The 14,145-nt window shown below is 40.6% G+C and overlaps 1 protein-coding gene across 4 annotated transcripts in view; it reads right to left on the reverse strand.

The window, feature by feature from the left end:
* LOC124616771 (bifunctional polynucleotide phosphatase/kinase) overlaps window positions 1–14,145 on the reverse strand; it is a 79,554-nt gene that overhangs the window by 30,444 nt on the left and 34,965 nt on the right. For 3 of the 4 annotated variants that reach the window (XR_006979881.1, XM_047145159.1, XM_047145161.1), the window contains one exon: window positions 4,180–4,458. Coding sequence is in view for 3 of the 4 variants with exons in the window: in XM_047145159.1 (XP_047001115.1) it covers window positions 4,180–4,458 (279 nt within the window). In the remaining variant the exon portion in view is untranslated. The remainder of the gene's footprint in view (window positions 1–4,179; window positions 4,459–14,145) is intronic. The other variant, XM_047145160.1, reaches the window with a different exon arrangement.

Below are 14,145 nucleotides of genomic sequence, written 5' to 3' on the forward strand. Positions count from 1 at the left end.
AAAACTACCACATAAAGAAGAGATTAACTGGAAAAGTATTACAAAAGGGGTCACTGCTGTCAACTGTGGTTGAAAGGATAGCAGAAGAAAAGAATCACAGGAGACATGCCTAGACGTGTGTTCATAAAGGCATATCATCAATAATAAGGGATGAATGAGTTAGGCTGAAATGATAGGGATCGCTGACACCTAATAAGAATGAAGAAATCCATCAAACTAACAATACTGTAGATAATTGAAATAATCATCGTCCTACAGCCTTCAGCTTCAGACCTGCCATGTGACAAGATCAAAAGGTGATGTTTAAAGCTTTCCCGGCGTACTGATTGTTTCATAAAAACACGGGAGAACTGCCGGATATCAGTAACGTCCTGCCACGATATTTCGGCGCAGAGTCTTCTGGCCAACAAAGATCAAAAGGTGTCCATGTACTGTTATTTGGCAAAAAAAATGGGCATTTTTCTGTATCCATGATGCCTTGTAGTAGCCCAAGCAATTTTTTCAGAGCTCTCACAAGGTCAGAGTCATTGACAATCCTCTCACTTTTATCCTCCCGACAAACTACTTTTCTCTCTCTCTCTCTCTCTCTCTCTCTCTCTCTCTCTCTCTCTCTCTCTCTCTCTCACACACACACACACACACACACACACACACACACTGAATTTCCACTTAACATAACTGGGAAACATTTAAAAGCAATAGTTTTGGCAAAGGTAAGTGACCTACGGACCAAATCAATCTGAAATGTGACACATAGGAACAGTTTGAAACAGAAAAATTTTGAAATAACCCCTATTCTTTGGAACTCTTCAAAATAAATTATTGTTAATCTTGTTCCTTTTGAGCACTACCTCCGGCACATACTTTCTACTCTGAAACCTATAACCTGTCAACACAACAGTACGATGCAAGACTGATTACTTTCTGTAATGGTCATATGTAGAGCTACACCACAGATAGGTTCACTAGCAGCTTTCAGCAACTGAAGATTGTGCCACCACACTTTCAAGCCAATATGCAATGACAAAGCTCAATAGCCCACTTGACAACTGAATAGCAATTCATCCCATATTGAAACCAATCATCAGAATAATTCAAACCACCACCAAAACTGTGGCCAAGAGCGTGGTAGACCTGTCTGTGGCACAACATGCAGCTGAGAATAACATGCTTCATTTCAACCCAGGTTATCTGGATTCTCCACTCCACCATCAGCTTTTCTGAATTGTGTAGATGGGAGTTATCCTTAAAACACAATCTCCGCACCAGAAATCATCCTGGCCTCAACCTGGTAATCTACTGTCTCCACATCCTCCACCCAAAAGTTTCTGCCATATCTGTCCTATCACATCCTCACTATTCCATCCCCTCAGCCTCTTTGTGTGCTGCCCTCTCCCAATGCACCTGTCTGCCTTTGCCTTTCCCTTTCCCCTTCCCCTTCCCTGCTCCTATCTTTTTCTGTCCTCACCTCCACTTCCCTGCCCCAAAGCCTCATGACACTACACATGGCAGGCTTGTCATGCCTCCATCTAGTCCCTGCACGCTCCCGTAACATGCTATCCTTCCCCCTTGCCTGCCACTTCCAGACTGCTGCTTTCATTCAATGAGACAGATGCATTCTGATCCATGCTGCCAGAGATGGTGGTCATGTGTGTGTAAGCCGTGTCTGCGCGATCGTGTGTGTGTGTGTGTGTGTGTGTGTGTGTGTGTGTGTGTGTGTGTAAATGTTATGTTGTGAAGTTTCATTTGTATAGCTACTTCACAAATTTAATCAATATTTACATAAGGCCACAAGTGAGCCAAAAACTTACTATTCAAGATGTCATCTATGGTTAACAGAAACAACTTCATCAGCTCCTGAATATACCTCTACTGTGCAGATCAGATTACAAAACAGATTTTCAATCATATACCATTTTTACTAGATTATAAGACCACATTTCTTCCCAAATTCATCATCCGAAAAATACAGTGTCATTTTATATTTACGGATTAAACTATTACTACTGAGGTAAACATTTTTACACAGTTTAATGGATGATTGTACAGTTCATCTTGCATTTACAGATAAAGCTTTGGCCGTCAGGGTTTTGTACAAATTTATTTTGAAGAGTTGCAAAGAATAGGGGTTAACAAACAATAGTTGCATTCAAATAGGTCCGAAATTTCCTGATACACCAAAGTACTTGATACAGCATCGATCTAGCTCAAACAATCACGTGACAGTTTGACTTGTGGCACTCGTGCAAGAGATAGTCGAGAAACTATGAACTAACCACAACAACAATCTAATGTTCTGCCTAAAAATTTACAATTGTGAAACACAGGTGGTAACGACATTAAATTCTGTGAACTTACAAACTTTTGTTTTATCTGAACAGGTCTGCAATAAAAGTTCTCATAGATCTACAGATGCTGTATGCATGCATTTATGCTGTTTTTTAAGTGAAGATACCATTCAAAGGCAAAAATGTTGTCCCTCAAAATAATTTACTGATGAATCAACAATGAAAATTAATCCAGAATTAAATGTCTAACAAATAACAACCACATTACATTGACAGCAACTGTTATCACAAGAATAAATTATGGCGGAAAAACATGTTGTGTAGACACTATCAACAGACGTCAGCAGATCATGGGACAGGCGCAGTACGAGAATTGGACTGAATCGTGATTGTGATCTTTTATTAACATACTAGTTGATGCTGTTAGTTACAACCTGCACCCTAGAAGATATTGGCATCTGACTTTCATTGTTGCTCGAACACAGCACTACAGATTGGTTGGAGGGTAACAGTGACACCAACCTGACTGAGAAGTGAGAACTACGATGATTGCAGGAAGGGAAGGTGTTGTGCGGGCAGCAAATTTCATCATGCTGCCAACCATGGGAATCTACACTGCGTACTTTAACTTTTTATGAACATCTACCCCTTTTAAATTGCAGTTTGCATGAATCCATTTGTGCCTGGAATCGAACTGACTTTAAAATTCAACAGTTACTCAAAAATAGGACACATTTCTGCAGGACATGGTAGAAGCCTAGCGTGGAGCTAGTGCCATACTTTGTGTTTCATGCAGCAATGTTGTTGACACTCATCATGAAGTATGACTGGGACAATAGGGGGCATGTCATCCCCCTGTTCTACACAGCCAATAAGAGAGCAGCAGGCAAAAGGTATGTTTGGAAGCAAGAGACAATACAACATTCTCACGTCAGTATAGAAGTGAAATCCCCTATTTATTCAGAAAAAAAAACTGCTGCATTCTGAGGTCCCACTGTAACCACAACTTCAGAAATTGCAATACATTCGGATGAAACTGCCATGTATTTGTGACAACGAAGATATAAGTTTCTCAGCTGCCCTGTTAGGACGATGACAATGATGGTTTAAAACAGTGATAACACAGATGACATGCTAACAAAACAAAAAAGATAACACAGATGACAGGCTAACAAAACAAAAAAGGCAGTGAAGATAAAAATTAATGTACACAATTTTTTATGTTTATTTCTCCTCATATTATCAAAATACAATCAATAAATGACAAATACGTGTAATGTAAACTTTTTAGGCAGATACTTTAAGTCAACAAAAATGAGTAATTTTTATGAGTCAGAATATGTTAAAAATATATTTTTTCCTAGGAACATCTTTAAAAAAGAGGGGGGGGGGGGGGGGGGGAGCAGCTCTTACGTTCAGGGTCATCTTATACTTTGGTAAACATGGTACTTCACTTATTATAGAGCCAAATATAAGTTCCGCAGAACTTTATTTAGTTTTACTAGTACTTTAGCTATATAGGGTATAAATTTTAAACTAGAATACATTGCTAATAACAAAATTTAACCAGTGTGAATGTAATGAATACTTCCTGCCTGACACAGATAAAAATTACTCTGTGATCCAACAGTGAATGGAAATATGAAAATAAATTACGTTATTGATTTTTATTTCCTTGAAGATGGCCATTGATTTTACAAAAAAGTAATTAAACTGAACCATTTATTATAGCCACTATTCACAGTAAGATTTTTCATCTTAAATTATCATCAGTACGTCCCCCAAAATCTTAGGACACTACATTATGCGTAGCTTCTACTGCCAGACTACATTAATTGACAATCTTTCAGTTTTTGCAAAAAAATCAATAAAATGTGCCTTATTAAATTACCTCTAGCTCATCTGTACACAGTTTTGTTCCTGCTGGTTCGCAGAGTGGCTTATCTTGCATCAAGGCAGACGGATTGAATTCTGGAAGATTGAACTGAGCAGCTTTATAACCAAGAAAATGTTCTTCTGGAGTGTAAAATTTTAATCCTATATTTAGAGCAAACAGGCGATCAGAACAGGAAAAGTCTTTCTTCTTTTTTGGTGCCCAATTTGCATCCCTGCCAGCTGCATCTCCACAGTAAAAAGATGCAGTCTTGTCTATAGCTACACCATCATTTTTCTGTAAAATCAAATAAACATAGGCAAACAAATTAATTTATGTGAACAAAAACATATCATATCCATTATATGACTGACAATAAGAAAAAAAACACAGATATTAACAGTCTGAAAAATGAAGATGTTGCAATTGTCACAGAACACTAAACAGCATTAGACTCCCTTCCACGTGATATTCTTGTAAAAAGATGTCAGATATTCAAATTGCTGGAAACATCACTCAGTATTTATTTTATTTATCTATTTATCGGCTTCAGGTTGTCATGGAATGAGTCACTACATAATTTACAGAATTCTAACTTAAAAATTTATTAACAAAAGAATTAATAAAATGCAAAATAAACTGTGAGAGAGTATACAAATAAATAACACATTACAGAGAAAAGTTCAGGCACTGTGAGGAACTTCTGTAAGAATAGAAGGAGTGTGCTACAAGGAAATCTTTCACTTCGATTTGAATACTTGGGGTCACACAATTCCCCCCTCCCCAGTTCTGCTGAAGGCCTACTGAAGTGAAACCAGCTGAATAGTGCAAATCTTGCTGTGCAGTGCTTATTATTATTATTATTATTATTATTAGTCAGTATTCTGCCTAGTGGCAGGGCCATGTCTTCGTATGGAGAATTTCTGATTCCACTGTTCCCTGTCTTCAGCTTCTTCCTTCAGTCTGTTGCATCTCCTTCCATCTTTCATGTTGTCCAGATGTTGAATTCTTCTTCTTCCTCGTCCTGCGTTTCCTCTGTGTTTCCCTTCAATGACATCATGTATGAGTCCCTCGTGTCTAAGTACATGTCCAATCCAGTTGGCCTTTCTCTGAAGAATTGTATGCAGAATACTTCTCTTCTCTCCTACTCTTCGCAGTACATCATCATTTTTTATGCGATTAGTCCACTTGATCCTTTCCATTCTCCTCCAGCACCACATTTCAAAGCTCTCTAAGTATTTTTTCTCCTTCTTTCTCATGGTCCATGTCTCTGCTCTATACAGTGCAATGCTCCAAATGTAGCACAATTAGCAGTATTTTCCTTAATGCCAAACTCAACTTGCTGTCAGCAGAGTCCTCTTCTTGTTGAAAGCAGCTTTGGCAATGGGGATTCTTGCTCGGATTTCGTTGGTGCAGTGGGCATCCTTTGTAATAAAACTTCCCAGGTACTTGAACTGATTCACATTTTCCTGTTTCCGATTGTCAACAGTTATCTTCAAATGTTTCTCACGTTTCGGTATGCGCATCACTTTTGATTTTTCGATGTTGATTTCCATGGCATATTTTCTTCCCGTTTCCACCAAACTGTTCATCACGTGTTGCAGCTGTCTCAGATTTTTGGCGAGCACTACCAGGTCGTCTGCATACTTGATGGTATTGATGAGACGTCCTCCTACTTTAAAGTTTCCGCATCCTTTCAGCACTTCTCTCGCCAGCATTTCTCCATACAGGTTGAAGAGACTTCGCGACAGACAACATCCTTGTCTCACTCCCCTTCCTATTTCCACAATGTTCATTTCTCCATAGTTCAGTCGTACCTTTACCCTTTGTCCCAGGTACAAGTTCCTTATAAGTCTCTGATCTCTCCAGCTGATTCCTGTTTCCTTAAGGATGTTCATCAACATATTCCAATTGACTCTGTCGAAAGCCTCCTGCCAGTCTATAAAACAAGCGCAAACTTCTTCGTTAACGGCCAAAACTCTCTCTGACAATATCCTCATCATGCCAATGGCGTCCCTGGTCCCTATTCCTGTCCTGAAGCCAAATTGGTCTTCTCCCATCACTTCTTCGATTTTGTTTTCCAACCGTCTATTCAGAATTCTTGCAATGATCTTTGCCACATGGGATATCAGACTAATTGTTCTATAATCACCACACTTCTTGACTTGCTTTTTCTTCTCAAGAGTAACCGTTGTGACATCCAAAAATCTTCAAGCCATTGTCCAGTTTCATAGATTTTGTTTATGAGTTGTGTCAGAACTTTCAAACTTTCATTTCCGATTTCTTTAAGCAAATCCACTGGTATGTCATGTCGTCATCCCCTCTAGCTTTCCTACTCTTCATGTCCTTTGTCGCCTTCTCTACTTCCCTTGTCAGTATACTGGGCCCTTTTTCATCTTCGTCAATAGCTTCCTCTGGCTCTATGTTGATGTCATTGGGCGATGTTCTGCATCATATAGTTTCCTTATATATTCTTCCCATGTTTTCAGCACTTCCACTTGTTCAATAACCACTTGTCCTCTAGAATCTTCTATTCCGAACGTCCTTACACTTTTGTTCTCTACTTCTCCCAGTTCCTTCATTTTCTGGTACATGACATTGTACGTTCCTCTTCTTTGTAGTTCTTCTATTTCATCACACATTTCTTCTAAGTACTTTTTAATCGTTTTGTCTGTTTCCCTCCTGAGGGTGTTGTTAAGTCTTCTGTATTCTTCTTCATTAACATTTTTACGCTTCCTCCTTTCCTCCATCTTCTCCAGCATCTCACTGGTGATCCAGGGTTTTCTCGCTCTCTTTGTTTCCCTCCCAACTTCACTCTTCAGAGTATTTAACAAAACCATTTTAACATTTTGCCACTTATCTTCCGCACTAGCACTTGTATTTTTGTGTCTCACTTTGTTACATTTTTTCTCTAACGATTCTCTTACTGCCACGTTATTCTCTCTCAGCTTTTCCAAGTCCCATCTCTGTTTTCTCCTCCCATGCTGTCGGGTCTTCTTCAGCCTTGTGCTGATATCTGCAACCAAAAGGTTGTGATCCGAGTCGATGTCGGCAGCCGGCATAGTCTTGACGTCCTTCACACTGCCCCTAAACCTCTGTTTGACGAATATGTAGTCTATCTGATATCTGTTAATATCACCTGGGTTCTTCCATGTGTACAGTTTATTCTTCCTTTTCTTGAACCAAGGGTTCATCACCACCAAATTATTTCAGTGACAAAATTCCACTAGCATTCCTCCTCTGTTGTTTCTTTTTCCTAATCCATATTGTCCAACAATGTTTGATTCATTGCCTTGTCCAACCACACTATTCCAGTCACCCATGATTATGGTATTTACTTTTCCTGTTCCCTCAGACTGGATGATGTCTTCTATTTCATCATACATTTTCTTCGCTTCTTCGTCATTGTGATCTGATGTTGGCATGTACACTTGGACTATTAGAATGTCTACTGGTTTTGCACTTATTTTCACAAACATTAAACGGTCACTATGGCACACGACTTTATTCACACTTTGCACTAATTCATTTCCCATCACTATCGCTATGCCACGTTCAAAACTTTTACCTCCGGAATAAAACATTGTGTAATTACCTGATACTATTTCACCACTATCTGTCCACCTCACTTCACTTAAACCCATTATGTTCACTTCACATTTGTCCATTTCTCTCTTCAGATTTTCCAGTTTTCGAGTGTTCCCATGTTCCATGTCCCAATCTTGAAATTAAAATGTTCATCTCTTTTGATGACACCACCTGAAATACTCCCCACCCGGAGAACCGAACAGGGGAGTAGTTTATCTCCAGAATATTTTACTCCAGGAAACGCCATCATTATCCTCCGTCTTCCTATGTTCAGGAAGTGTTATACAAGTGCACATCATATTTCTGTCTAGCATTGACTGAATGATGTTGCAGTTTCTTCTGAATGGGACAATAATATCAATAACAAAGCCCATGATGGAATATAAGTAGAGGGATGGCAAAATTGCCCCAAAATATAATACCAAATGAGATAAGAGACTAAAAGTAAACAAGTCTTTATGTTTCAATGTCAGAGCCAATGGCAATTATTCTTACAGTGAAGATAATAGCATTCACTTCCTGAATGTGAAACTATGAAGAATCCTCAACCCTAAGAATTTAAAATGGTTGACTTTCCTGAGGATTTGACCTTTTTGGGACAGTAAAGTTTCGCCTTCGCTGGAGTCAAAAACTATATGCATGATGTTTGTTGCAGTTAAGCATTAATCTGTTCTCTGAAAGCCATATGCTGATTTACCAACTACCATGTTACCTACACCATTTATACATTACATCCTATATCTTCCATAACACCACTTGTGTCATCTGCAAAGAGCAACATGTTCCAACCTGTGGAGAAGTATGACCCACGCAATCAAATACTTTCGTTAAATCAAAGAGAATACTTACTGTTCTCAACCTATTTGTTTAGCCTTATATAATATAATGTCGTGTGATGAGGGCCTCCCGTCTGGTAGACCACTCGCCTGGTGCAAGTCTTTCGGTTTGACGCCACTTCGGCGTTTTGCGTGTCAATGGGGATGAAATAATGATGATTAGTACAACACAACACCCAGTCCCTGAGCGGAGAAAATCTCCGACCCAGCCAGGAATCGAACCCGAGCCCTTAGGATAGACTGTTGCGCTGACCACTCAGCTACCAGGGGCGGACTTGTTTAGCCTTTATCAAGCCTGACACAAAAAAGAATAAATTGCATTTTCTGTGGGTAAACCATTCCTGAAACTAAACCAGAAGTCTGATAGCAAACTATGTGTACTGAATTTCTGAAAGAAAATTTCACTACTTGATTGTTAATTGTTCGTTCAGTTTACACAATCAACATTTCGGCCTTAGAGCCATTCTCAAGAGCATGTTGAGTTGAAAATTAATGAAGTGTACATATTATACAGTGCAGGGCATAGGAGCAGGCTATTATTACGTTATTTCTGTGTTAAAATATGTCTGATCCATCTGCCATCACTGAAAAAACATGTTTCTGAGATAGAGAGATATATATTATACACACACACACACACACACACACACACACACACACACACACACACACCTGTGAGATCCCTATTTCTGTTCATCAACTGACATTAACATATGTCGAAACAGTGGCAGAGAGCATAACAAAGCAGCACTATTGAGTGAGGCACATGAGCTCTGCTCTGCCAAGGGTATTACCAGGAAAGGGAAGGTGGATATTTATTTAGTTAAATGCTTATGTGTCCTTGTAATACTTGTTCATAACAGCCTCTTCTGGGTATACATTGTAATACTCCATACTCAGAGAGTAAATATAATCATTTTAGACACACAGTAAAATTTTGATCTCTCAACGAACACATGGCTGCATTATTATAAAATCATAATTCGCCAGTTCATGGAGACTTACATAATAGATGCCACACTGAAGCAACAACTTGCACAACCCATGTGAAGTGGCGGGACTGACACAAAACGCAGGAACTGAAAGATCCTGAGTCATAACTGCTCAATGACATTCTCTGCACATTCCTAAAATATGGAAGTCGCCATAATAGACCAAGACTGTTCAGTAGAGGAAGAAAGGAGGAGGTGGGGGGGGGGGGGGCCAAGTGACAGAATGTGAGCATTATGGGGAGGGAGAAGAGGACAGTTGAGGGCAACTGGGTGGTACTGGGGTGGCTGAGGGATGGAACAGATTTGGAATTGAGCATGGGGGGAGGTAGGGGATTGGCTTGTTCCTGTGCCCTGTACTGTATGATATGTATGCTTCATTAATTTTCAGTTCAACATGCACTTGAGAATGGCTATAAAGCCAAAATCATGATTGCATAAAGTAAATGAACAATTAATGGTCAAATGGCAGACTTTTCTCGCAAAAAATCCTATACAACTGTGGTCCACCACGAAGGAAAGACCATTCCGGGTACTGAGACATGCCACTAGTCTCCTATACAATTCTTTCTCAAAAACTTTCACAAATACTGACAGACCAGTCATTGTTTACTTATCTCTCTCCCTCACCCTTTACGAAGTAGGTTCCCCAATAAGTATTACCATCTGTCAAGAAACTGACCCCATCTCAGAAACACATTGCACAGGTGACTGAGCATAGAAATTTGTATGGTGCACTTATCTTTGTAACCCTACTTGAAATTTTATCATACCCATGAGTTTTTACTCTTTAATGACGTAATACTCGAGTCAATTTCACCTTTGTTTTTTCCTGTATCCACATATGATATAACTGTATCAGAACACCAGCATTTAAGAGTTCTGCATTTTTACTTGCACCGACAAAATTTTGATTTATTTTCGACAACTGACAAGATGTGATTACTAAATATTTTGCAAAACTCTGGTGGGCTACCTAACTGTTTTACTTTCATATAAGAGAGGTATAAGATGTTCAGCACTTACATTCAAACCTGATACCTCTATCAAATCTAGCAATGCAGTTTTTGTCCTAAGAGCTTTCTATTCTCTTGATATAATGGATTGTTTTAGCCTGTCTGATAATATTCTTCAGCACTCCGCATCATCCTCTATAGAGAAATTCTGCTACCAGGTTTTGACTGCCTTAATACCATGAAACAGTTCCTGTTTCCTGGTACATGATATTCCAATGCCATTAGTTAACCAAATTGGCTGTTTATCTGCCTACAACTTTTTGATGGGTAAGAGCTGTCAAAAACTTTGATAACATTTCAAGATATTTATTATATTTGACTTTCTAATCTGTACCGTAAATTTCTTGTGAAATCTACCATTCGAGACAGACTATAAATGTCTGCATTGCACATGGACTTATACCTCTAAATCTTTTTTTTTTTACTACTTTGGGATATGACTCTGCTTTATTGCTTTCAGTATTACTATCTGTGCATCATGATCTGACAGGCCATACTAATTTTTTTCACATAATGTGTCGATCAACTAGACAACAGTGTAGGGAAATTACACTGACTGTACCAGATTGTAAAAGCCAAGTACATCCAATAACATTCCTATCTCCGAAGAATCGGTCAGAAAGTTTATACTGATATCCCCCATATAAAATAAACTTCACGTCTTTCTTAAAAATTGAGCCTTGGCCAACGTCAAGCAAGGAGAGGAAAGTCCTGTAGCCTGAACTGTGGGATTTGTAGAGGCCCACAATGAAAAGTTTTTTCCATGAAAATTCAAAATCTTCAGCACAACCTTCAAATACTTGGTCTTTAGAGTGATTTGATATGTCATCTCTTTTGAATGGAACACTTCATCTTGCATAAATGGCCAATCCTCCATCCTGCAACGAACTCCTTTCATCCCTTATATCTGATATAATAAACTTACTGCACCTCCTGATCTGTACTCCTTATTTACTGAACTAACTTCCAGCATCAAAAGACCCTTCTTCAAGCAGGTATACCTCCTACGTGACTCAACCCTAAAAAAGGTCTAGTCCCCCTACAAACTATCACTGGAATTTGACCATAAATGAGATGAGATTCACCACTTATGCTGTCACTTATTAGCTTAACCAACCAACCCTTCCCAACCCAGTTCAGGTGTAGGCCATGTCCAGTAAAACTGATCTACACGTACTCTAACAATCTGTGCCTTTTCAGCAGTCATCAGCACTCGATCAAGCCCCATATTAACCTACCTCACCACACTATCAAATCTGTTCTGACTAAATCTGTTCTCAGCATTCAAAATGAAACGATCTCAGCATGTTCTATTCCTATTGCACTTATAACTGCCAGGTTCCACTTCCCTACACTCTCTATCCATACCTTCCCCAGTTCTGGTCTAGCTTCTTCTAACAGGGCCATAAGCAAGATGGAGTCTTGTACCAATGCTTATATGATGAGACTTACCAAACAAAAGCGCTGGCAGGTCGACAGACACACAAACATACACACAAAATTCAAGCTTTCGCAACAAACGGTTGCTTCATCAGGAAAGAGGGAAGGAGAGGGAAAGACAAAAGGATGTGGGTTTTAAGGGAGAGGGTAAGGAGTCATTCCAATCCCGGGAGCGAAAAGACTTACCTTAGGGGGGAAAAAAGGACAGGTATACACTCGCAAACACACACATATCCATCTGCACATACACAGACACAAGCAGACATTTGTAAAGACAAAGAGTTTGAGCAGAGATGTCAGTCGAGGCTGAAGTAAAGAGGCACAGATGTTGTTGAAGGTGTACACGATCAAAGGCAGAGCCACGTGTGAAAGCACCCACGTGATTTACCAACTGACATGCCTACACTGTGAAGCTTTCTATGTGGGAATGACCAGCAACAAACTGTCCATTCGCATGAATGGACACAGGCAGACAGTGTTTGTTGGTAATGAGGATCACCCTGTGGCTAAACATGCCTTGGTGCACGGCCAGCACATCTTGGCACAGTGTTACACCGTCCGGGTTATCTGGATACTTCCCACTAACACCAACCTGTCAGAACTCCGGAGATGGGAACTTGCTCTTCAATATATCCTCTCTTCCCGTTATCCACCAGGCCTCAATCTCCGCTAATTTCAAGTTGCCGCCGCTCGTACCTTACCTGTCTTTCAACAACATCTTTGCCTCTTTACTTCCGCCTCGACTGACATCTCTGCTCAAACTCTTTGCCTTTACAAATGTCTGCTTGTGTCTGTGTATGTGCGGATGGATATGTGTGTGTTTGCGAGTGTATACCTGTCCTTTTTTCCCCCTAAGGTAAGTCTTTCCACTCCCGGGATTGGAATAACTCCTTACCCCCTCCCTTAAAACCCACATCCTTTCGTCTTTCCCTCTCCTTCCCTCTTTCCTGATGAAGCAACCGTTTGTTGCGAAAGCTTGAATTTTGTGTGTATGTTTGTGTGTCTATCGACCTGCCAAGGCTCTCCTCTATTCATGGGTCGCCTAGACGAAGCCTTCTTGGTTACCCAGGCCTGCCAACCCAAAGTTTGGTACAGATTTATTGATGATATCTTCATGATCTGGACTCACAGTGAAGAACAACTCCAGAATTTCCTCTCCAACCTCAACTCCTTTGGTTCCATCAGATTCACCTGGTCCTACTCCAAATCCCACGCCACTTTCCTTGACGTTGACATCCATCTGTCCAATGGCCAGCTTCACACGTCCGTCCACATCAAACCCACCAACAAGCAACAGTACCTGCATTATGACAGCTGCCACCCATTCCACATCAAACGGTCCCTTCCCTACAGCGTAGGTCTTCGTGGCAAACGAATCTGCTCCAGCCCGGAATCCCTGAACCATTACACCAACAACCTGACAACAGCTTTCGCATCCCGCAACTACCCTCCCGACCTGGTACAGAAGCAAATAACCAGAGCCACTTCCTCATCCCCTCAAACCCAGAACCTCCCACAGAAGAACCACAAAAGTGCCCCACTTGTGACAGGATACTTTCCGGGACTGGACCAGACTCTGAATGTGGCTCTCCAGCAGGGATACGACTTCCTCAAATCCTGCCCTGAAATGAGATCCATCCTTCATGAAATCCTCCCCACTCCACCAAGAGTGTCTTTCCGCCGTCCTCCTAACCTTCATAACCTGTTAGTTCATCCCTATGAAATCCCCAAACCATCTTCCCTACCCTCTGGCTCCTATCCTTGTAACCGCCCCCCCGGTGTAAAACCTGTCCCATGCACCCTCCCACCACCACCTACTCCAGTCCTGTAACCCGTAAGGTGTACACGATCAAAGGCAGAGCTACGTGTGAAAGCACTCATGTGATTTACCAACTGACCTGCCTACACTGTGATGCATTCTATGTGGGAATGACCAGCAACAAACTGTCCATTCGCATGAATGAACACAGGCAGACAGTGTTTGTTGGTAATGAGGATCACCCTGTGGCTAAACATGCCTTGGTGCACGGCCAGCACATCTTGGCACAGTGTTACACCGTCCGGGTTATCTGGATACTTCCCACTAACACCAACCTATCCGAACTCCGGAGATGG

The sequence above is a fragment of the Schistocerca americana genome, chromosome 5 (assembly GCF_021461395.2).
Source record: "Schistocerca americana isolate TAMUIC-IGC-003095 chromosome 5, iqSchAmer2.1, whole genome shotgun sequence".
NCBI classification, from domain to species: Eukaryota; Metazoa; Arthropoda; class Insecta; order Orthoptera; family Acrididae; genus Schistocerca; species Schistocerca americana.